This window comes from Cervus canadensis, chromosome 30 (genome assembly GCF_019320065.1).
Source record: "Cervus canadensis isolate Bull #8, Minnesota chromosome 30, ASM1932006v1, whole genome shotgun sequence".
Lineage (NCBI taxonomy): Eukaryota > Metazoa > Chordata > Mammalia > Artiodactyla > Cervidae > Cervus > Cervus canadensis.
Window position 1 is genome coordinate 23,714,106 of NC_057415.1, and position 24,243 is coordinate 23,738,348.

General features: G+C 38.4%; 1 protein-coding gene and 1 long non-coding RNA gene across 4 annotated transcripts in view; one reads left to right on the plus strand and one right to left on the minus strand.

Moving 5' to 3' along the window:
• PLPPR1 (phospholipid phosphatase related 1) overlaps positions 1-24,243 on the plus strand; it is a 558,611-nt gene that overhangs the window by 403,041 nt on the left and 131,327 nt on the right. For both annotated transcript variants that reach the window (XM_043453687.1, XM_043453686.1), the window contains one exon: positions 17,442-17,546. In XM_043453687.1, the coding sequence (XP_043309622.1) occupies positions 17,484-17,546 (63 nt within the window). In that variant the 5' untranslated portion in view covers positions 17,442-17,483. The remainder of the gene's footprint in view (positions 1-17,441; positions 17,547-24,243) is intronic.
• LOC122431996 overlaps positions 1-24,243 on the minus strand; it is a 164,370-nt gene that overhangs the window by 3,794 nt on the left and 136,333 nt on the right. For both annotated transcript variants that reach the window (XR_006266688.1, XR_006266687.1), the window contains 2 exons: positions 9,344-9,459; positions 8,272-8,334 (listed from right to left, as the gene is read on the minus strand). This is a non-coding gene — a long non-coding RNA (uncharacterized LOC122431996). The remainder of the gene's footprint in view (positions 1-8,271; positions 8,335-9,343; positions 9,460-24,243) is intronic.

Sequence of the window (24,243 nt, forward strand, 5' to 3'; positions counted from 1 at the left end):
TCCAGCACCACAATTCAGAAGTGTCAATTCTTCAGCACTCAGCCTCCTTTATGGTCCAGCTCTCACATCCTAATGTTGCTTTTGACCAAACACCAAATCAATGGTTCACATAGTAAGCATGCACAGCTTATGGGCAGATCAAAGCATGATTGTTGTGAATGACTGACTTACCTAATTGTGTCCTAAAGGATACAGAGGAGTTGGAAAGGCAAAAAGAAAATAAGGAAGGGCATTTGTATATGTTAAAGGATCCCAACTTATTGAAGGAATGGATTTGCAATAAGTTACTGGTTTTGTTGTTTTAGCATGGTATATTTTTAATTTATTTTTTAACTGGAATATAATTGCCTTACAATATTGTGTTAGTTTCCACTGTACAACAGTATGGATCAGCTGCACGTGTACACAGACTTCGCAGATGGCACTAGTGGTTAAGAACCCATCTGATGACATGATCCTCTACATAGAAAACCCTAAAGACTCTACCAGAAAATTACTAGAGCTAATCAATGAATATAGTAAAGTTGCAGGATATAAAATTAACACACAGAAATCCCTTGCATTCCTATACACTAACAATGAAAAAACAGAAAGAGAAATTAAGGAAACAATACCATTCACCATTGCAACAAAAAGAATAAAATACTTAGGAGTATATCTACCTAAAGAAACAAAAGACCTATACATAGAAAACTATAAAACACTGATGAAAGAAATCAAAGAGGACACAAACAGATGGAGAAACATACCGTGTTCATGGATTGGAAGAATCAATATTGTCAAAATGGCTATTCTACCCAAAGCAATCTATAGATTCAATGCAATCCCTATCAAGCTACCAACGGTATTTTTCACAGAACTAGACAAAGAATTTCACAATTTGTATGGAAATACAAAAAACCTCGAATAGCCAAAGTAATCTTGAGAAAGAAGAATGGAACTGGAGGAATCAACCTGCCTGACTTCAGACTCTACTACAAAGCCACAGTCATCAAGACAGTATGGTACTGGCACAAAGACAGAAATATAGATCAATGGAACAGAATAGAAAGCCCAGAGATAAAATCCACGAACCTATGGACACCTTATCTTTGACAAAGGAGGCAAGGATATACAATGGAAAAAAGACAACCTCTTTAACAAGTGGTGCTGGGAAAGACTGGTCAACCACTTGTAAAAGAATGAAACTAGAACACTTTCTAACACCATACACAAAAATAAACTCAAAATGGATTAAAGATCTAAATGTAAGACCAGAAACTATAAAACTCCTAGAGGAGAACATAGGCAAAACACTCTCCGACATAAATCACAGCAAGATCCTCTATGACCCACCTCCCAGAATATTGGAAATAAAAGCAAAACTAAACAAATGGGACCTAATGAAACTTAAAAGCTTTTGCACTACAAAGGAAACTATAAGTAAGGTGAAAAGACAGCCCTCAGATTGGGAGAAAATAATAGCAAATGAAGAAACAGACAAAGGATTAATCTCAAAAATATACAAGCAACTCCTGCAGCTCAATTCCAGAAAAATAAATGACCCAATCAAAAAATGGGCCAAAGAACTAAACAGACATTTCTCCAAAGAAGACATACAGATGGCTAACAAACACATGAAAAGATGCTCAACATCACTCATTATTAGAGAAATGCAAATCAAAACCACTATGAGGTACCATTACACGCCAGTCAGGATGGCTGCTATCCAAAAGTCTACAAGCAATAAATGCTGGAGAGGGTGTGGAGAAAAGGGAACCCTCTTACACTGTTGGTGGGAATGCAAACTAGTACAGCCGCTATGGAAAACAGTGTGGAGATTTCTTAAAAAACTGGAAATAGAACTGCCATATGACCCAGCAATCCCACTTCTGGGCATACACACTGAGGAAACCAGATCTGAAAGAGACACGTGCACCCCAATGTTCATCGCAGCACTGTTTATAATAGCCAGGACATGGAAGCAACCTAGATGCCCATCAGCAGATGAATGGATAAGGAAGCTGTGGTACATATACATCATGGAATATTACTCAGCCATTAAAAAGAATTCATTTGAATCAGTCCTAATGAGATGGATGAAACTGGAGCCCCTTATACAGAGTGAAGTAAGCCAGAAAGATAACATTACAGCATACTAACAAATATATATGGAATTTAGAAAGATGGTAACGATAACCCTATATGCAAAACAGAAAAAGAGACACAGAAATACAGAACAGACTTTTGAACTCTGTGGGAGAAGGTGAGGGTGGGATATTTCAAAAGAACAGCATGTATACTATCTATGGTGAAACAGATCACCAGCCCAGGTGGGATGCATGAGACAAGTGCTCGGGCCTGGTGCACTGGGAAGACCCAGAGGAATCGGGTGGAGAGGAAGGTGGGAAGGGGGATCGGGATGGGGAATACGTGTAACTCCATGGCTGATTCATGTCAATGTATGACAAAACCCACTGCAATGTTGTGAAGTAATTAGCCTCCAACTAATTAAAAAAAAAAAAAAAAGAACCCATCTGACAATGCAGGAGACATATAAGATGTGGGTTCGATCCCTGAGTTGGGAAGATCCCCTGGAGGAGGGCATGGTAACCCATTCCAGTGTTCTTGCCTGGAGAATCCCATGGATAGAGGAGCCTGGTGGGCTACAGTCCATAAGATCACAAAGAGTCAGACACAACTGAAGTAACTTAGCACAAATGCATGCACACACACAAGTATACATATATCACCTCTCTCTCGAGTAAGCACGGTATTTTCAAATGAGATATTGTGAGGTGATTCTCAAGAATTGTCTGTTCCATGCTGTGCCTGATTCTGGGCCAGATGAAGGCTGAGAAGACACAGTTGGGATTTATGAGGAAAGATTGAAGGAGAGGCTGCGGCTGATTTAACAGGAGAGGAAGCAAAGCTATTCATCATCACCCCTGGAGGCAGCACAAATAAGGTAGTACTCAGGATTTAAATTTTAAAAGGCATTTAAATATCCCCACCACTCCTATTTTAATCAATAATTAAATGTTATTTGCTCTTCTGATCTTTTGAGTTCACTGACCTGTCTGTGTCTGTTGCCTGAGCCCCAGCTACCTTCTCCTTTTATCTAGAGATAGCAGGATCCTTCCGCTGGTCACCTCACCACAGTCTCTCTTGTCCCACTCTCCCAAACCATTCTCTTGTATTCTGAGCTGTCTTTAGTAGAAGCAAACCGGGGCATGACTGTTTTGTTCCTTAAAGCCCTTCAATAGTTTACTATTGTTCTTAGAACAAATCTCAGACTTTTTAATGTGTCTCCCCAGCCTTGCATCGTGAGCCCTTTCATCCCAGCCCTCATCATGTGTCCGTTGCCGATGCTGTGTTTTGCAGCTGTGTGGCCATGCTTTCTCTCATATCAGGAAGTTCCCCTGTTCTATTCCTTTTAACAGGAATACAATACAATCTTTTATGTATCCAAGATCACTTCTTTAGGGAAGACTCTCCTAACCCCTATACTATGTTGGGTTCCCCATTAGGTCCTGGAGAGAGACTGTCTTGTCTCACTTGTAATTATTCTCTGTCTTCTCTCCAAAAGACACTTAGGGTACAACTGGTGAACAAAACAGGAGGAGTCATGAAACTTACATCCTGGTCACTGGAGGAAGATGATAAACATAATGAATAAATAAATTATGGTATGTTATATGATGAGTGATATATATAAAAGAGAGAATAGACTAGAGTAAGAAGGATGAAATGAGGGAGGCAGGCTGCAATATTGGAAAGAATGGTCAGCATATTTCCATGCCATATGCAAATTAACTCAAGAAATACTGTAGTGTTAAATGTAAAAGTTAAGACCATAATTCTGCATAAAGCCTGGCATGTGTTAGTAAGTTCTTAAAACATATTTATCAAGGAGACTAGCAGACAATATTATCATTGTTATTATACTCATTCAAATTCTAAGTTAGGGTCAGGCACAGAATATGTGCAGCCTTCTCCTGGTTGCATAGCAGGCAAACCAAGGCTTACACCAGGGTTGTGTAATCCTTCTCTGAAATCTCCTGTGGTGAAAGGGGATTCCTTTCAATGCTTTTTTCTGTCTCCTGAGAGACCCTAACAGGGTCCAACAGAGTTAATTAATTACCCTGTCATGAGGACACAGGGACTTCCTTGCAGTGATTTCTGAGGACACCTGAAGATTGAGCAGGCCTAATGACAAAAACAGAATCATTCTGTTCCAGAGAGTTGATGTGCAGATAGATTGGATATCTGAACTCCTGGATGTTTCTGTCACTTTCTGTCTCTCACACACACATGCACACATGCTCTTTCTCTCCTTGTCTTCTCAACAACAAACAGCTTGGCTCCTGGGCAACTTAGCTTCAAATTGGAAAGTGCAGCCTTGCTTGGCAGAACAACAGTATCACAGCCTCCCCGTGGCTCAGAACAGCTTGTGACACATCCCTGTAGGCAAGACCATAAAGGGCTGTCTAATGTCCTGGAACCACCACCCCCAAAAGGACTCTCCTGTGCAGCTTCTTTAGAATTCTGGTCTGCGGGGCATATCTTCTCTTCCCCAGCAGTTTCTCATGCTGGACTTGAACTTTTTGCTTCTTTCCTGTCTGTTTAATTAGTGATCTCATCTCTTCGATCATTAGAAACTCACAGTGGCCCTGGAGATGGGAATCAGAACCAAATTCAAAGGGAAATGCAGGAACCAATGACTTGGAAGTCTGAAAAAGCACTCTAGTCCCTCTGACCTTAACAACATAACACGTTCCCTTCTTGGCCACTTTACAGAGGCCCCAGTTCAAACAGGCACTCCTATTTATGTCTCCTCCCTGTGTACCTCAAAAATTTTTTTAAAAGACTGGATTGAAGCAGTTCTTGCATGGTTCTGATTATGTCTTACTTAGATGATAGTGGCCACTCTTTCGTTGTTGTTGTTCAGTTGCTAAGTCACATTTGACTCTTTGTGACCCCATGGACTGCAACATGCCAAGGTCTTCTGTCCTACACTATCTCCTGAAGTTTGCTCAGATTCATATCCATTGAACTGGTCATGCTATCTAACCATTTATCTCATCCTCTGCTGCCCCCCTTCTCCTTTTGCCTTCAATCTTTCCCATCATCAGGGTGTTTTCCAATGAATTGGCTCTTTGCATCAGGTGCCAAAATATCGGAGCTTCAGCATCAGTCCCTCCAATTAATATCCAGGGTTGATATCCTTTAGGATTGCTTAGTTTGATCTCCTTGAAGTCCAAGGGACTCTCAAGAGTCTTTTCTAGCCCCACAATTCAAAAGCATCAATTCTTTGGTGCTCAGCCTTCTTAATGGTCCAACTCCCACAACCGTACATGACTACTGGAAAAACTGTAGCCTTCATAAGTCTTGCTGACTCCAGTGTTCACCCACCATCACCTATCTTATATTCTGTAAACAAAAGCCAATGAAATGAACCTAAACTCCTTAGCTTGCATTGAACAATCCAGTACCAGTCTTCTAGAGATAGAAGAAATCTGCCTAACCATAACTCCATGTCATAGATATGGTCTGGGCTATTCTACTCCATACTTTGCTCCTACCAGTCCTAACACCTAGAAATCCATCTGTCTCCTGAGCATGTTCATAACTTCCTGTCCTCTTCAGTTCACCTCAGATATCTTGCTTGGAAACATTCTCTTCTTTCTATGAATTTTCATCATTTATATCATTTTATAAGTAGACTCTGCACTTGACTGCATTTGCGTTCTTAACTAGGTTGTAAGTGACTGGCTGGCAATGTCTGTTTTACCCATATTTGCATTATTCAAAGCCTAAAACTTTGTACCTAGTAGATACTTAATAAAGCCTCATTGATAAGTGAATGGACAAAATGGCATCTTTTCTCGATGTTTGTCTTCAAAATAGTTTAGTAAAAGGTGTTATGGTATTAGGTACATCGGAGCCTTTCTAAAATACAGTCCATTTTAGAACAAGCATAGTGCAAGTTGATGGTAAGTCTGATTGATGGGCAATTTTCTCTGGAATGATGTGAGAGACCACAATAAAACAATCTTTACCTTTAATATAGTCAGTCCTATAACAGATTATAACATCGTTACAAATTTCGTTAACTTCAATTGCTTTTGAAATTATATTTGAAATTTAATAACTAGAGCCAGATGCAGGAGAATATAAATACATTCAGTTCCCGACTTAATATGGTTGGATTTAATACTTTTCAACTCTGTAATGGTGTGAAAGCCATTCAGCAGAAAGACTGAAGATCAAACTGTGATCTTTCCCAGAGCTAGCAAATGAGGTATAGTGTCTCCTGATGCTGGGCAAGGTCCTAAGCTGCATGCAGCTCCCAGTTTGCCATATGATCAAGGATAAACAACTGATACACTTACAACCAGTTTGTACCCATACAACCATTTTCTTTTCCATACGCAGTACAGTATTCAGTAAATTACCTGAGATAGTCAGTACTTGATTGTAAAGCAGGCTCTGTGTTAGATGACTTTGCCCAACTGCTGGCTAACTATAAGTGTTCTGTAGGCTAGGCTAAGCTGTTTGGTAAGTTAATGTGAATTAAATGCATTTTCTACTTAGGCGATTTTCAGTTAATGATGGGTCTATCAGGATGTAATTCCACCGTAAATCAAGGAAGACCTGTACTTAATTATATTTAAAAATCATATTCACTACTTTATAAGAGCAATTCAGCATATTCCGTACCTCTTTTCTCCAGAATTTAAGCTGTGAGCACAACATTTGCCTGGAACTTTCCCTATCTTTAAGCCTTTCTGAGGGGGAAGGGTGTGTGTCTGTGTGTCCATCCCAGCCCGTGTGTGTGTGCACACACACATACATGCATGCATACTTCTGGTGCTTGCTCCGATGCTTCAAGGTTTCAGTTTAACTGAGCATCAAAACTTCATTTCCTTCTAGCCTTTGATTTTATTGAAAGAAACATTAACTTCTGCTTTCCCCCAGCTATTTTTTTTTTTTCTTTTTCCTGGTGGAAAATTAGGGTAAACAGTATCAACTGAATTGAATTGAAAAAGAAAATTAGGGAATGACCTTCTGATCTGGGCACTGTCTTGCTATCTGTTGAACAGTTGTCCTGGTGGTGGCCCATCAGATGGCCCTGGGTCCTTGTTCCCATCAGCAAGTTTGACATTTGCAAACTCTCTGCTTTCCTCCAGCTGTCTCAAGTCACATGCTGAGCTTTGTGGTCTGAATCATCCTTGTGCTCTTTGTTTTTAGATCAGACTGTAACAAAGTTGGCTAACTTTTGGATAGATTTGGATTCTTTTTTTCCAATTTAAACTTTTAGCTTGAAGGAGTGTACCTTTTAATGCAGCCATCTGAAGCAGTTTTGTTTCTTAATACTCAAGGACTAGAGGTAGAATCCAGTGTGATGATTTCTCCTTTAAATTTTACATTTTTAAATTGTTCTGGTTTATGTTTTGATTTCTAGGCCTTTCAGACACTTTATTCTTCATTGTTCTTTGGGCCCAAGATATAGCAGGTCTTAGCTAGTTGTGGTGGGTCAAAGGGCTTGACCCAAGACCTATATTAGCACTATACTGTTGAGTTCATGCAGGACCTGGAAAGGACTGATCAAGACCCAGATGAGGACTGGGTCAGGAGTTAAGGAGTGGACCCAGGGCATATGTGAAATCAAACGACAGAGCTGAGAGGCTTAGGCACACTGTTAGTGTCAACTTTTACTGTGCACCTACTATGTGCCTGGTCTGTGCAGATTACTGAAGTTACAGTGCTGAGCAAGGCAAACATTCCTAGAAAAGAGATATTAGACAATTATACAATACATACTCTGAAGAAGCATGATAGTGTTTAATAGAACTGAACAAGTCAAGGCAATTAAGGAAACTTTCCCATTGAAAATGGTGTTTAACTGCAAATCCGAAGGTGGGGCAAATAATGGAGGAGAAAAAATTCTCCATGCTGTAGTGCATGAGAAAGTCCAGGGGTGAGAAAGAGCTTAGCATGTTGCAGAAACTGAGTGAGTAACTGGAGTACCGGGAGGCTGGGGATGGGCATGAGGTGAAGATTGTTACAAAATGAGACTAGAAAGATTTAACATAGTCAAAAAAATTCAACAAGCTCAGTCATTAGCCAGGCCATCTTCTGCCTCAGTCGTGAGAGGTCCATCATTGGTACTCCTAGGTGTCAAGTCATCCTCTGGGAGCAAGGGGCAGTGGCTGTCTTGCAGACTGTCCACTCAGGGCTAGGGCTAAAGTGTGAGCCAGGTGTAACTTGTAGGTTCAAAGGACTCACCTAGATAAATGGGCATGAGTCCTAGTTACTGGGTGAAGTTCAGACAGGAGTGTGCAGGCAGACCTGAAAAGAGATTGAGGTAGGAGAGAGATTCATCAGGTTTAAGCAGTGGAACATGCTTAATGCCTGGTCATACAGACCTGGCCAATGTTGTATGGGAGCCCAGAGGGAACCTGGAATTATCCCCGGGTCTGAGAAGCCACTCAAGACCAATCTGGGACTCTGGCATCCTCACAGGAACCCCCCCCCCCCAAGTTTTTATTTTGTAAAGATTTGACTGAATTAGAGTTCCCTGTATTGTAGGTCTCATGTTCTTTGTATCTCTGCCTTATGCTGGGCTAGCTCAAGGGCTGGACCATGGATCCAGCTGTGAGACACTGTGGAGGGGAGAGACTGGACAAAGAAAGAGGGTGTCAATGCTATTCTCCTTAATGTAGGGTTTTCACTTTGTCATTTTTCACAGCTTTGAAAAGCATCTTTACAAGCTTTGAAAAGCATCTCTAAAATTGAACAGAGTACAGCATTTCTCTTCAAAGTCTAAGTAGTACAGTCTTAAACCCCACATCATCTTGTGATGAAATCTCTTTTACATTCATCTACAATCTCATTTGACTTGTTCCTATCTCTTAATGTCTTAGTTGCTTTCAAAAAATAAAGAAAGAAAACATAGTTAGGTTTTCCAGCTTTGAGAAATTAAATGCCTACTGAGATGCTGGTTGGAGATAATGTAGTGAATAGAAATGATCCAGAACAGTGAGGGGCAGCCCAGAGGCACCAGGGAAGTTAATGCCTATTTAACATGTGTTAAAGATGAGCTGGATTAGGGGATTCTGGCTCATCCTTAGCACAGGAGAACAAAATGAAATGGAACTCGCACAACTCATTTTTTGCCTTTTAATTTTCCCTTTTCTACTCTAATCCCCTCTGCCGTACCTCTAATTAAGATGTAGATCATGTAGAAAAAAAGTCCTATTTTCCCCCTTGCTAGACATAATCTCATTTCAATCCTACATCAACCCAATTTTGAATAAATCCTAGAAAGTTTCACCACATTGAGTGTTGTAAAACTCACGTCAGAGGTTCCTTTGATGTGACCTGAGTCATGGATATTCTTGCTTCTGGGGCCCCCTGACACTGGGGAAAAGCATGTCATTCAGTGGCCCAGAATCTAGGTAAATTTTCAGTATCCTGTAACAAAGGAAAAAAAAAAAACCTCTGTAAGGAATACTTGTGGCCCTTGGATAAGGAATGTTTTCATATCTGAGTTATTAGTTAACCTAAACTGAAGTCTTCTACCTTCTCTCTGATGAGTTAGGTGTCTTTTCATTTGGGTTAGTGGGAACCGGAAGTATTCTTGGCCTTGCATGAGCCCTGATGATAATTTCACTCTAATCCTTTTGAATGGTTTCCCTCCCGGCCTTGGCTAGTTTCTCCCGTGCTCATTAGTACTCTGCCAAAAATTCACAGAGAACCCCCCCCCAACCTTTTTGGCACCAGGGATAGATTTTATGGAAGACAGTTTTTCCATGGACTGGGGGTTGGAGGGTGTGGTTTCAAGATGATTTAAACACATTGCATTTATTATGCACTTTATTTCTCTTACTATTACATCAGCTCCACCTCAGATCACCAGGCATTAGATTCTGGAGGTTGGGGACCCCTGCGCCTAGGGGACCCTCAGCAGGGCAACCCAGCTCTCTCTCTGCAGAACCCTCCTCTCTGGTCCTCTACCTTATGACCTCCAGTCACTTGGGCCTCCCCACATTCCCAGTGCTGTCTGCTCAGCTTAGGGAGACCACAGGCCATTCTGGGTTTTCCTCTCTGTGCCCTGGGCTGGAGACGCTCTCCAGGCAGTAAGCGAGGGCAATTGCGGGGCTTGCCTCTGTTTGTTCCCATCTTTCAGGGATCACTGCCCTTCATTGCCTCACAGCCAATGCCTTGAATACCATCGGCTCATTTATTTTGTCTCTATTTTTCAGTTGTGCCAGGCATGAAATCCAGTCTTAGTTACTTTCGCTTGGCTGAAAGCAGAATCCCTCCAGGGCTATTTTAAGGTTGTTTAAGCTTGTTTTTGACACTCACTTTTTGAGAACTCACTCCATACAAAGATAAACACACAATGAGTGATCTGACAGTACATTTTTATTTTGTGGCAAAATGAGAAGATTTTTATGATTTTTCTTTGGAAATTATTTTTCTGAGTCACTAATTTTACAATTAAAGGTTCTTTGCAAAGGAATTTTTAGAATTAAGGATTTTTGCCTATAAGTCACTTTCAGATTGTTAACACTAAATTGAGTAATGAAATTGCAAGAATTTTACATTTTTAGGTATACATGTACATATTCATTGGATTTTACAGAGCTTTGGTGCCTTTTTTGTTTATTTCTTATATATTCTCATAGACTGTTAAATAACTCATCAGCCCTAGGATTTGGGCCTAAAGGTCTCAATGTATAAAACAGTCCTGCTTTCTTTAGAGGTTCAAAGTGGTAGTAATACCACATACAATAGCTTTATTATCACTCCAGTCATGGTGTCTGACATGAGATGCCCTTTGTTTCCCCCAAATGCTAATAAGACATCTCAGCAATTTTCGCATTTCCCTCTGTTAGGTACTAAGCAGGAATAGGTTTGTCCCCTTGTGCTAAAATGTGGCCTTTATCCTTAGTGAAGCAAGTTCTTCATCAGCTCAAAAATTCTAATGTCCTAGGGCCTCTGCTTTCAATCCTTTAAAATCAATGATTCTCCCCCAGGTCTATCTCCATCCCCTGCTCCCTCCCACCTTGGAGGGGAATAACTGGCAACGTCTAGAGGCATTTTTAGTTGTTACAATATTTGAGGAGGAGGCTTCCTACCATTGGCATCTTGTGGGTAGAGGCCAGGGATTTAACTAAACATCTAATGATGCTCAGGACAGCCCCTCACAACAAAGAATTATGAAGCCCACAATATCAACAGTGATGGGGTTGAGAAACACTGTCCTGAATCAGTGTGGCCTCAGAGTGCAGAATTCTTGGGGTTACTCATAAAAATACCTTTTTGGTGGCCTTGTTGTTACCTATTTGTTTTTTAGACTTTTATTTTAGTGAACTCAATTAATTCATATCATCCTAACTTTGAAGGGAATCACCATGGCATTATAAGCAAAATTAGCTTAAAATATTCTGTATAAAAAGAGCAAGATCTAGCATCCCTAAAATCATAGACTCTGGGCTGCTGAGAAGAACCTCAGGCTGCGACTTTGCCCACTGAAAATATTGGATTCACATCAAGGCTGGGCAGAAGGTCCACTGAATCATGGGAACTCTTTCTCAAGGGCATTTTCGTTCCTTGCTGTTGATACTTCATTTGACCGGTCAACTGGAGCTAACTTTGCATAACATAGAAATCGGTGAGGTTTATCCTCATCTATCTATGACTGTGCTCCATCCATAGCAATTCTGAGTCTCACTGAAACAGATTGTTTATAATCAGCCATTATTTGTGCATTTGTCCTGGATTGACTAAGAATTGTTACACTTCTCATGAGCAAAAGGGAAGTACATGGAAAATCCAGTGGAAACACGTGAGATGTCATTAACTCCTTGATTGGACAGGTCTGATTTATAATGTACTTACTGCCTAGAGATGAAGAGCTCTGAGTTAATTAGTAGTAAACAGTAGTCTGTCAATATTCTCTTTTTTCCCCATGCTCCTATCTGATATAGAAATGGACCAACCTTGTATTTCTTATCCTTGAGGTCTTCTAACTTCTGAGTTTGTGCATAAAATTCTACATGTATATAAACAAATTTTGGTAACACCTTGAATGTTTTCATACACTTGAGCTGGTGATGTTTTTAGCTTTGCAAACATATGTTAAGTCAACTTATATCTTTGAAGCCTTAGCTCTTGCTGTTCCCTTTAACTAAAAATACTTCATTTGTCCTCCTCTGATAGGGGAGCATCTACCTTTATTTTAAACAACTTAAATAGCCTTCTCCCCTAAGAAACTTTTCCTTGACTTTCTCCCAGCAAGGACTATCTCATTACTTTTGTGGACTCTAAACAATTTTGCCTTTGTGGACCCCTTTCTCTATTAAAATTAAAATTTATATTTTACAGTTAAATTGGTATAAAACTGAATTTAGTAATACATTAAATATTTTTGTACCTAACCTAAATATTTATTATTTTAAAATAAATTAAAACATTTTCATAGGCTCCTAAAAGTATTGTGGGTCCCAAACAGTGAATCTACTATGCCAACTGGATAACTCCCTGACCTCCAGAATTAGAATTGGTCATCCATGCTGCCATTATCCCTCTTATAACTGATCGGAAAATATACAAACAAGTATAACAGCCTTTTCTTGATGACTATTAGCCCCTTAAATACGGAGTGTTTGGCTAATTCATTACTTCTAGTTGTGCCTAATGGGATACCCGGCATGAATTAGGGACTCACAAATAAACAAATGTGGCTATTCTGATATTTTGAAACCTTGGGCACAAAAAGACTCAAATTCATGAGAACACAGAAGGGCTGAGCTACATGAGAACTTTGGTCCCTGCCGTTGTGGTGCTCCTTTAAAAAGACTTCTAACGACTTCTTCTGAAAGGATGGAGTAAGATGTATTTTCCCCATGCCTACAACTAGATCAACCAAAAATCTTGAATGTTACACGTAAAGAGACAAAGCTCAGAGGAAGGAAAGGTGGACTGGTGGAGGCTTCACACAAGAACCAGCACAATATTGAGTTCTCAGGATTGCTTTTTGCCTCGTATCTCAGACGGGATATCAGAGAAGCTAGCATATTGGGACACTGGTACTCTCAGATGAAACAACCCCAAGAAAAGCTGCTGCTTTTGTAGCTAAAGCACTGGGGGAAGGGCAGCCTAGTGGTGCAGAAAACTTTTAGAAAATAACCCTTTGACTATATCCAAAACCACAGAGAAAAACTGCAGTCCTACCTCTGTCTCTATCAGCAAAGGCTATGCAGAGACCCTGGACTTCTGCCCTTGTCAGGCTACAAGGAGACTCCTCCAAACTTCTGCTGGGGTATCTCAGAGAAGGCCAACTGGGAGCCAAGACTTTAATTTATGCTGGCCAATAACGAGTAGGCCCCCACCCCTGTTCCACAGTGTTGGGGGAGAACACAGGAGGAGCCTAGACTTCAACCCCCATCAGGCAGTAATGAGGCACCCCTACTTCCTCCTCACTGGAGTGGTATCAGAGTGGGCCTAGTGGAAATTCTGTTTTACCATTACACAGCATTAGCAAAACCACACTGTCGGTGGAGGCCATGTAGGGAGCATTAAAGAGGTACCTAACCTTATGACCAACCTAGATAGCATATTAAAAAGCAGAGACGTTACTTTGCCAACAAAGGTCCATCTAGTCAAGGCTACGGTTCTTCCAGTGGTCATGTATGGATGTGAGAGTTGGACTGTAAAGAAAGCTGAGTGCAGAAGAATTGATGCTTTTGAATTGTGGTGTTGGAGAAGACTCTTGAGAGTCCCTTGGACTGCAAGGAGATCCAACCAGTCCATCCTAAAGGAAATCAGTCCTGGGTGTTCACTGGAAGGACTGATGCTGAAGCTGAAACTCCAATACTTTGGCCACCTCATGCGAAGAGTTGACTCATCAGAAAAGACCCTGATGCTGGGAGGGATTGGGGGCAGGAGGAGGAGGGGACGACAGAGGATGAGATGGCTGGATGGCATTACTGACTCAATGGACATGAGTTTGAGTAAACTCCGGGAGTTGGTGATGGACAGGGAGGCCTGGCGTGCTGCGGTTCATGGGGTCACAAAGAGTCGGACACGACTGAGCGAATGATCTGAACCCCTCCCAGCCCTGGTGGTATCAGTGGGCCTTACTGAGGAGCCTGAACTCTCCTGTTACCTAGTAAAAGGGGCCACTCACCAACTAGCTATCACAGGGGGCCAGGTAGAGAACCTGGACTTCTACCTTCACATGGCAGTAACAAGGTGACATTCCCTGTATCTACTGGAGGAGTGTCAGAGGAGGTATAAAAAGACATAAGCTTTCAACAGGATCTTTAGTCTTATAATATAACAACCCAAGGTCAATAAAAAATCACTCTGCATACCAAGAACCCAGAAAACGGCAAACTGAATAAGAACAGATCATTAACAGACACCTAAAACAAGATGATATAGAATTGTCTGACAGAAATTTAAGTGGCCATCATAAAAATGCTTTAATAAATAATTGTAGACATGCTTGAAACAAATGAAAAAATAGTCTCAGTGAAGAAAGACTTTCAGCAAAGGGATAGAAAATAGAAAAATCTGATGGAAATTTTAGAATTAAGAAATATAACAACTAAAACTCAGTGGATGGACTTGGCTCAGCACCATGTGGGATTGATAAAGGAAAGAATCAGTGAACTTGAGAACAGAATAAGAGAAAAGACCCCATCTGAACAACAGAGAGAAAGTAGACTGGGGTGGGGATGGGGTAATAAGAGTCTCATGGACATGTTGGATGGACTGCAACAAAAAATCTGATATTCATGTCACTGGAGTCCCAGAAGGAGATGAGAGAGTGGGTTAAAAAAGTATTCCAGGAATAATGGCTGAAAATTTTCCCAGACTTGGGAAAAACCTAAACTGATAGATTTAAGTATTAAGAAATCTCTAAGCAGGATAAACCTAAAGGAATCCATACCAAGGCACATTAATAGTCAGAAGACAAAATATATTCTGGTAAGAGACTTGTGTCCAGAATATACAAAGAATGCTTTTATTTTGAAAATATCCAAATCTTTTGTTTTTTATGATTTGGTTATTTTACAAAAGAAGATAGAATAATGGGCAATAAGCACCTAAAAGAATGTTCAATATCATTTGTTATTTACAAAATGAAAACCACAATGAGATATTATCCCACACCCACTAGAATGACTATGAGAAATGAAAATAAACACAAGATGTTCTTAGCATCACTGGATAATGATAATATTGGATACAACCTTATGTTGGATACAGCAAAAAATTAGAAACAGCCTACATTCCCACCCGTTGTAAAGGCTCTATATCCATACAATGGAATAGATTCAGTAATAAAAAGGAAAAATTACTGATGTGTGCCCTATGACATGAATAAACTTCAAAAACATGCTTTTGTTTTTACAAGAATCCAGATCAAGGGACCACACATTATATGATTCTATTTATTTGAAATATCGAGAAAAAGCAAATCTGTAGAGACAGAGAGTAGATTAGTGACTAGCTGGGCTGGAGAGGGGTGAGTGAGGTGATGATGGGAATGAGAATTCTTTGGGGGTAAAGGAAAAAGTGCTAAAATTGTTTTGTGTTTATCATTGTACGACTTGGTAAATTTACTAAAAGTCATTGAATTGTACACTTGAAATAGGTGAATCATATGTGAAAGAAACCTCATTATAGTTACTGATTATGTATAATACACATACATAGATACATATGTGCATGTATATATGTGTGTGTGCATTTATTTAGTCTTCATACATGTATAAAAAGCTAGGTTGTGTTTTGAACCAGAAGAGTGAAGAGAAAGCTGAATTTTATGTGATATCCCAAAGGTTGTGTTGTATTCTCCATTTCATTGCTATTTTTTATGAATTGTATGGAGAGGCCATCTAAAATACTGGGTGTGTCTGATGCCTTTATTTTTCTGGTGCCCCACATATCACAACATTATTAATTGGCTATACTCCAATATAAAATGAAAAGTTAAAAAAATCATAAATACTGATAAATGAATTCTAAGATACTTGGGTTAAGTAAGGGTAAAATGAAACCAATCATTGAGTTGCCAAACCAACTCAAATGTGTTTTATTTATGAGTTTCTTTCTAATTGTAAAAAATATTATTTATTCCTAAATTATGATATAGAATGGTGAAATAAAAGATTTATTATGAGTATTTTATAACAGATAATATCCAATTTTAATAGAAAAATTTAAGCTGCCTAAAAATTAAATAATTTAAGCACTATGATTGATGTAGACTTAATATTGCACATAATGTTAAATTTGATCAGAGAAGGTTTTAATCAACAGTTGAAAGCTGGTTTTTCATAAACAGAAATAAATGTTTTTTAAAGTTTTATCTTGGAAAAAAATAAGAATGGGCAGAAAGACAGAATTAAGTTAAAAAAACATTCATTCATGACCTTTAAGAAAAAATGAAGTTGGCCAGTTGCATGGGCCAGCAGTCTCTGTAACAGTTTTCTTACACAGTCCATAAGAACTATTGGGAAGTCTGACACAGAAACAGAACAAACAAAAAATAATTCTCAGGAGCAGTTACCTGAAACATATTCAGTATTGCTTTGAATAGAGAATGAAAGGTTTAGTGGAAAATTCTTTTTATCGGGCCATGGAAGTTTCAGAAAAGCCTAGAATCTCTATTTTGTTGTTGTTATTAAGAAGAACCAAAATTAACTGATCTTCTAATACACAACTATTTTCAGTTCAAAGTAGGACAGAAGAGTTCTAACAAATATTTAAAATAATCTGCTGTTGCCCAACTACACCATTCTTATAGGAGAATGTTCATGGTGTCAATGTTTTGTGTTTAGAACATACACACAGAAAGAGAGAGACACGGCTGAGGGAACCCAGTGAGAGGGATCAGTGATGTATTAATCCAAAGTAGTGAAAGCACTGTAGTCAGGGGAGCAAGGGCAAAGAGGGGTCAAGAAAGGAAGTCCGGGATTAGTGCCTCAGTCCTAAATGTCGGCTCCAGAGCAAGAGGCAGAGGCAAAAATGAACAAATCCTTAGACTGAAAGCTGCAAGAGTCATGCACAGAAGAGATTCACGCAGAATGGACAGTAACAAATGTGTTGTAGCAAAAACTGCATTTGTGGCATGAGCACAATCTTCTGGGTTCAGCATTGTGCAGCACCAGGCAATTAAAATTCTGTTCACTAGATCTGTGTGCACAGGGGCTCCCTGCTTGGTCATTTAGGCTCAGAGACTGTTTATGGTTAGTGAACCTCAGTTTCTTTTCTCTGGACTTATTATTAATCTGATTTGACTCTGCTGTAGACCAGTATTTGGCCTTGTTTGTACACAGCTTGCTTATCTAGACGGTAGCTGATATTTTTATGTGCATACCTGAGGGACTTCTAAACATATGGTTCTTACACCATGCCATCTATTTCTGTTTCAGCCTGGACAGTTTTAGACGACACAGCCTTGCTACATGTAAGAAATGGCTGTAGGAAACAACACTCAACGAAGTTATTCCATCATCCCGTGTTTTATATTTGTTGAGGTAGGTGTATTTATTTACTTTTACAGAAAAACTGGAATAATTGTAGCAGTTTTTATGCTGAGAACTTGGATTGTTTTATAGAATTATTTAATCGTATGATTGATAATGAAATTTTTATAGCAGAAACATTGGTAAAGAATAAGTTATGCAATGTGTTTGTTAAATAGGAAGCCATAGAACAAGAAGATTCATCTATGGGGTCCAAAATAATTGTGTCTTACTAGATTTATTTTCATGGCTGCAATCACCATCCGCAGTCATTTTGGAGCCCAAAAAAATAAAGTCTGACACTGTTTCCACTGTCTCCCCATCTATTTCCCATAAGGTGATGGGACCAGATGCCATGATCTTAGTTTTCTGAATGTTAAGCTTTAAGCCAACTTTTTCACTCTCCTCTTTCACTTTCATCAAGAGGCTTTTTAGTTCCTCTTTACTCTCTGCCATAAGGGTGGTGTCATCTGCATTGAACTGAACTGAACTGAGATTTATTTTCAGTGGTGATTTGAATATATTGTTAATTATGAATGCAGCATTTTGATTAAATTGTTTCTTTAAAAAATCAATATCATATTTCAAGAATTCAATAAGCAAGGTTTATAGATGATGTTAATGACCTTTGGCCTTGGATCCAATATAAAGAAGAAAATTTCTTAGAGTTAACTATCTTCACTGGGCATATTTGTTTTACTGGGATATTGAGAACTTATATAGTGTGCAATTTCTTTGGGTTTTAAATGATTTTGTTGAGATGCCCCAACTTTGTGCCAGCAAAGAATTTCTCCAGCATCTTTTGGTTAAACTTCTTGGCATCCTTTCCCCACTATACCTCCCTTTCCATAATGTTTGCTATAGAAGAGACAAAGACATGAAAATTTTAGGTAATTTGGAATAATATGATGAAAAAAAAGCTACTCCAGATTTTCACAAAATAAGGTATTTATTTGCCAGAGATGATATTATTGGGCATCTAACACATTGGTTTTTATCCAGAAAATTGTGTTTAAAATATGATGATGTGAAGAGCTGAAAAGTAAATGTCCTGAGTTTCCTTTCTGGTAACAGCTTGTATAGTCTCTCCATTCTAAGGATCGGCTGTAGCATGTTCTTACATAATCAGGCAGGGGAACTTTTTGGCTCTGAGTATGGGAGGAATATGCATGTTGATCCATTTTATCACCTGTATCACTTGAGTTAAACCATTACTGATGCTAGCAAAAATGTACTTTCAGTGCATGTGTAGTTTAAACATAGCCTATGAATCAATGAAATAAGTTTGGTTGTTTTTTTTTTATCTTCTAGCTCTTGAAATAACTATAGCTGTCTATATAGTCAGTTGAATGATTTTGATAATATTATCTGGACCAAACAGTAATGTTTGGCTGATCCTCAAGTTTCACCTTATAGATATCCCTTGGTAGTTTAGATGGACAAATATTACTTGATGATTTATTTTCTGGTGATATCTGTGAATCTATTTGTATTGCAAAACCAAGTGGAAATAAAATTAGATTGGGACAGAAGTGTTGATATAAGTTAAGATACTCAGACTCAAGCTATATCTTTGAAAGGGTAAACTAAGAGCTCATCTTTGAAAGGGTAAACAAGAACTCATCTTTAAACACAAGCATATATTCTTAATACTCTTAACTTTCCATACAAGGTCAAGAATAACTCATTTCAGACAATAACTCTATATTATATTTATTGTGGGTTCTGGTTACTGTTGTTCATATTGAGATTGTGATGAATAAAAAGGAGTCCTTTCTCCCACTGATCATGGGAAAAGGATAGAAGAGTTTGACACTATGTTTTTCAATGTTAAAACCCTGACTCTTTTGTCACAACAAAAATGAGATTTTAAAGTGAACTAGAGGAGATTTAGAATAAGTCATCTGTCATCATCCTTATCCTCCTGGTAGCAGTTTTATTTTAAATTTTCTTAAAAGTTGAACCAAACCTTAAAGTAAGCGACTGAATTAATTGGCTGGAAGCTCTGTGTCTAAAGATTGTCAGGCCTCTAGTCTGTGAATGATGAGCTTGACAAGTAGAGCAAACCACAGAAGACATCAATTAATCTTTCTATGCCTCAACCTGACACAAACATAAAAAGTCTAAAAATCTTGGAAAGGAAAGATAGTTTATTCTTTATCTTGCTGTATTATTGTTCTTACTTTGCATAGAAGTTTAAGACATATCAGTGACTTCTTTGAAATGAGGAGAAAGAAAAAGAGGACGTGAGGTATCAATAGAAGAAAGTAGAAACTGAAAAAGAAAGAGGTGAAAAGTGGCTTTCATGATTCTCAGTTATTTCATTCATCAAACGCTTTCTGTTATAAACACCCCATGTTTGTTGCTGCACTATTTATAATAATCAAGGTATAGAAACAGCCTAAGTGTCTGACAATAGATTAATGGATAATGCAATTGTGGTTTGTAGATATGTGTGTGTGTGGTGTATCTATATCTATATCTATATCTATATATATATATATATATATATATATATATTTCCCCCCAGTGGAATATTATTCAGCCATCAAAAAGAATTAAGATACTGTCATTTGTGACAGGGCATTATGCTAAGTGAAACCAGTCAAAGACAAATACTTTATGATTGTTGAATCTAAATATGTGGAATACATATGTGGAGTCTAAAAAGGAAAATAAAAGCTCATAAATACAGAGCAGATTTGTGGTTTCCAGATGTGGGGGCACAGTGAGGAGGACAGAAATGGGTGAAGGGAGTCAAAATGTTAAAAAAAATAATAAGTTTCTTCTGAGATTGGGCAACAAAATTTTGAGTAAGATCCAATGGGAACAAAAGAAATGAAATAAAATACTTATTGTTTACCTACATTATTCCAGGCATTATAACAGGGATATCAGAAAACTTGATCAAAAGTATAACTTGGTAAAAATGTCAACATGATCAATAAGTATCTTTCCATTGTTGTTTTTTAATTATGAAGTAATTCAAACAGAGAAAATAATATAGCAGACATCAACCACTGTACCTACCATCAAGACCAAATCTTAAAATTTGCTACATATGCTTCAGATATTTTTTTCATGGAATGTAAAATATTCCAGATATTTTACTGTTTTAGACACAGAAGTAACTACAGTTGACCCTAAACACTGTGGATTTGAACTGTACAATTCCACTTATATGCAGATGTTTTTCAATAGTAAATACTACAATACTAAGAGCCCATGGTTGATTGAATCTGTGGATGTGGAGGAACCTTGGATATGGAGGGCTGACTACAAGTTATGCATGGATTAACCCCTGCATTGCTCAAGGGTCAGTTGTTTTGTATGTGAAGACGGAGGCTTTATTCTCCTGCATAATTCTTATATGTATTTTCATATTTTCCCTACATGTCCACATACTCATAAATTATATTTTAGGGGGAGTTTAGATAAATTATACCATATTGAACCTACTTTTTGTAACTTACCTTTTCATTCAACATTATATTTCTGAGTTTATTCAGACTGGCAAGTCATTCTTTTAATTATTGCCTTTTATCCCATTATGTGAATATATATCAATACCTACTGAGGGATGGTTTGGTTGATTCTTTCTTATTTTCTTAACGCTTTATGCCCTTACAGCTTTTTATTTTTTTGCAGAAATTATCCTTATTTCTATCTCTGTATGCAGGTATACAAGCGCTTTCCTTGGATTGACACCTAGCAGTGGAAAGATGAGAGATGATTACATTTTCCTGTTTTGTTTCTTCATTATAGAAACAATATTGGTATTTTGCTACCAATTTTCTTGAAAAGACTTTGCTATACTTTATTATTACTTTTACTGGTGTCTGTATATTGTTTAGATTTTTTTCAGACAGTTATATCACCTGAAGGTATTGAACCCAGGCTCCCTGCGTTGAGAGTATGGAGTCCTAGCCACTGGACCACCAGGGATGTCCCTGAATTCACTGATATTTAATCCTCCAGTATGTTGAATCTGCTGTCTCTAGCTCATAGTGGATTGGTTCTTTATAATTATTTTTAGCTCATTTTTGACAGAGCTAAAATTCTTCTATATAATTCATGTGGGCCTTAGGTTTTAAGAGTATTTCTCTGGAAAGATTTTATATGCATGTTTCTCTTGGGTTTATGTTTCTATATTCATTAGTCAAATTTTCATAATTCCACAGTATTATTAATCAAAGCTCATCTTCCATGTAGTCTCCCTATGCCAGCAGGTGGATTTACATAGAACACTGTCTCTGAAGTGTCAAAAGCAAGCTTTCAGGAATGCTGGCTTTCACACAGGAGTCTCAGTTCCAACTCAGGTCCTTAGAATGTCTTATCCTCATGGGCATTAAAACCCAAGCCTTGTTGCTAAGACTGCCATGTACTCCTTTCTCTATTCCCGTTTAGGTTCACTGTGTCATCAGCTTACTCAGTTACCACTCCTGCTTTCAATACCCTTTTAGATTCAGCTCATCTATGAATTAAAAAGAAAGAAAAAGGCTGACCATTGTTTGTAGGTGTTTGTAATAGAATCTTTGCATGATTTTTTTGTTCCATGAATGCATTCACTCATTCAGCACTCATATTTTTAGTACTTATTTTTCTTCCCCAAGTCATTATGTGTTTAGCCCTTTTTTTGCATACTTGACATACTAACTGGGTTTCTGTAACTTGTATCTCATCAAGGTTTTTGGAGGTCCGTGGTTATTGGGCCATGTTTAACATGTGTAGGGGATGGAGGGTGGGGATGAGACACACACAGAGCTCTTAGGTGTATTTTCTTGGTGATTTTAACTCTATGAGCATAAAATTTTATTTGTGGTAGTTGGTGAGGAGAATAGATACCAACCAGCCTCTAAAATTCAAACTTGCTGATATAGTAGGAGCTTGCTTGAGACCCACCCAGAAGGCTGAAACAGTGGTAGAGGTACAGAAACAGGCTGACAAGGCAGCATGCAGCAGGAAATATCTCACGGTGGTAACATGTCAGGAGAGCATTGCTTTAGGTAATCCTTGAATGTCACAAACCAAAATGAAGGGTTAAGATATCATTAAAGAGAGAGCAAAGTTTGTAGATTAGGAGAGTATCTAGAGAAAGTAATGGGCTGAAAGGAGGGCATTAACAGTGGGAGGACAGCAGAATAGATTGAGAAGGATGATATGCAGTGGGCAATGCAGGTAGTTCCAGAAACCAAGGCCTTGAATGTTAGAAATTCAGAAAAATGTCTCAAGTACATCTTCCAGCTAATCCTTAAAATGTACCTTTCCATGCTGGCTAAAGCCTGTTAAATGGAAAGCCCTTGACAAGAAAATGATGACTCGATTGACCAGGATACAAACTTTTCTGTCACTAATGAGAGGGAACTTCAGAATCACTAAAATTTGAATATGGTCCACAATAATACTTCTGGCCAGCTTTTGGCTCTTTGCTGATCTTGTTCTTCTAGTGCAAGTAGTAGAGCAAATGCTGAGCTAGACAAAAGTTTAGAAAAGTCAGAGGCAGCAGGAAGAGCAGTAGATGTTTACCACCCTGTAACATGAGGACAAGGGGGACACCTACTTACCATCCTCATTTTTATTTCTTGAACTCAATAATATTAATTTTTGGTGAGGATAGATGTACAACAAAGTAGCTTCCAAAAAGTGATCAAAATAATCAAATATTCTTTGTGATTTTTCTTAGTCCCTGTTTCTCTCTTTCCCTCTGCCTTCCCTACCTCCGTCTCTGCCTTTTAGTCTATTTCTGGTCCCCTTTTCTCTGTCATTTTAGCAATACCTCTTATGCTTGAGGATCTAAAATGGAGAATCTCCCTGAGGGGAAAACACACTCAAATTTGTGACTGAAGTATAATTTTTCCCTAAAAATAAGAACACAAGTTGTTTGAGATCTCCCATGTCCCCCAAATCAACACCTAACTCTATTTTTGCAAATTACTTAGGGCTGAAATACCCTTTTTGCAAATCTTTCCAGGTATCAGTGGACACCTCTTGAGAGTTTCACTGCATGCTCTATAAACTTGTGAAAAATTCAGTCAAATCTCTTTCAAACATATTTGTGCTAACAGCAAAACTCTAAATGGAACTTAGCTTCCTTGGAAGACAAGTATTAAGTATCAGGAGTTGGACATAATGAATGTAATCATTGCTTGATATGTACAAACGTGACAGTTTTATCATTTTGATGGTTGCTTGTACTTGCAGTTGTTATTGCCTTTTCTTGACAACTCATTTTTCTCAGCTGGAACCTACTAGGTAATTGTCATAAATCCCAGATTGAGGATAAATACTCTCATGAAGTTCAGCAAGAACTTGATTCTGAGTGTCTTTCTCCAGGGCCAGAAGTTAAGCAATTTCCCCTTGTCATTTCTGGACAATGAGTGCCATTTCAATGTCTCACTTGTTTCATGTACCTCTGATTTTAAAGGAAGGGTTGCTTGGCTTTGCTTTCTGCTGTTTATTTGCAGGTGCAAAGATTTAGCAGCTGCGATTGCCTTGTTTCTGAGTCTTAAATTGCATTTATATTTAAGTCACATTGAGATATTTTTCTCCTTAAAAAAAAAAATCAAACTGCTGGTTCTTACAAGGAGAAAGTATCAAAAATTATCCTCAAACAGAGTAAAGTAGAACAAGAAAATAACTTGGTGTCAGAAGCAGTGAGTTTGAGTCCTGGCTCTGCCATTTACTGCTTCTATAAACTTGGGTTCCTTCT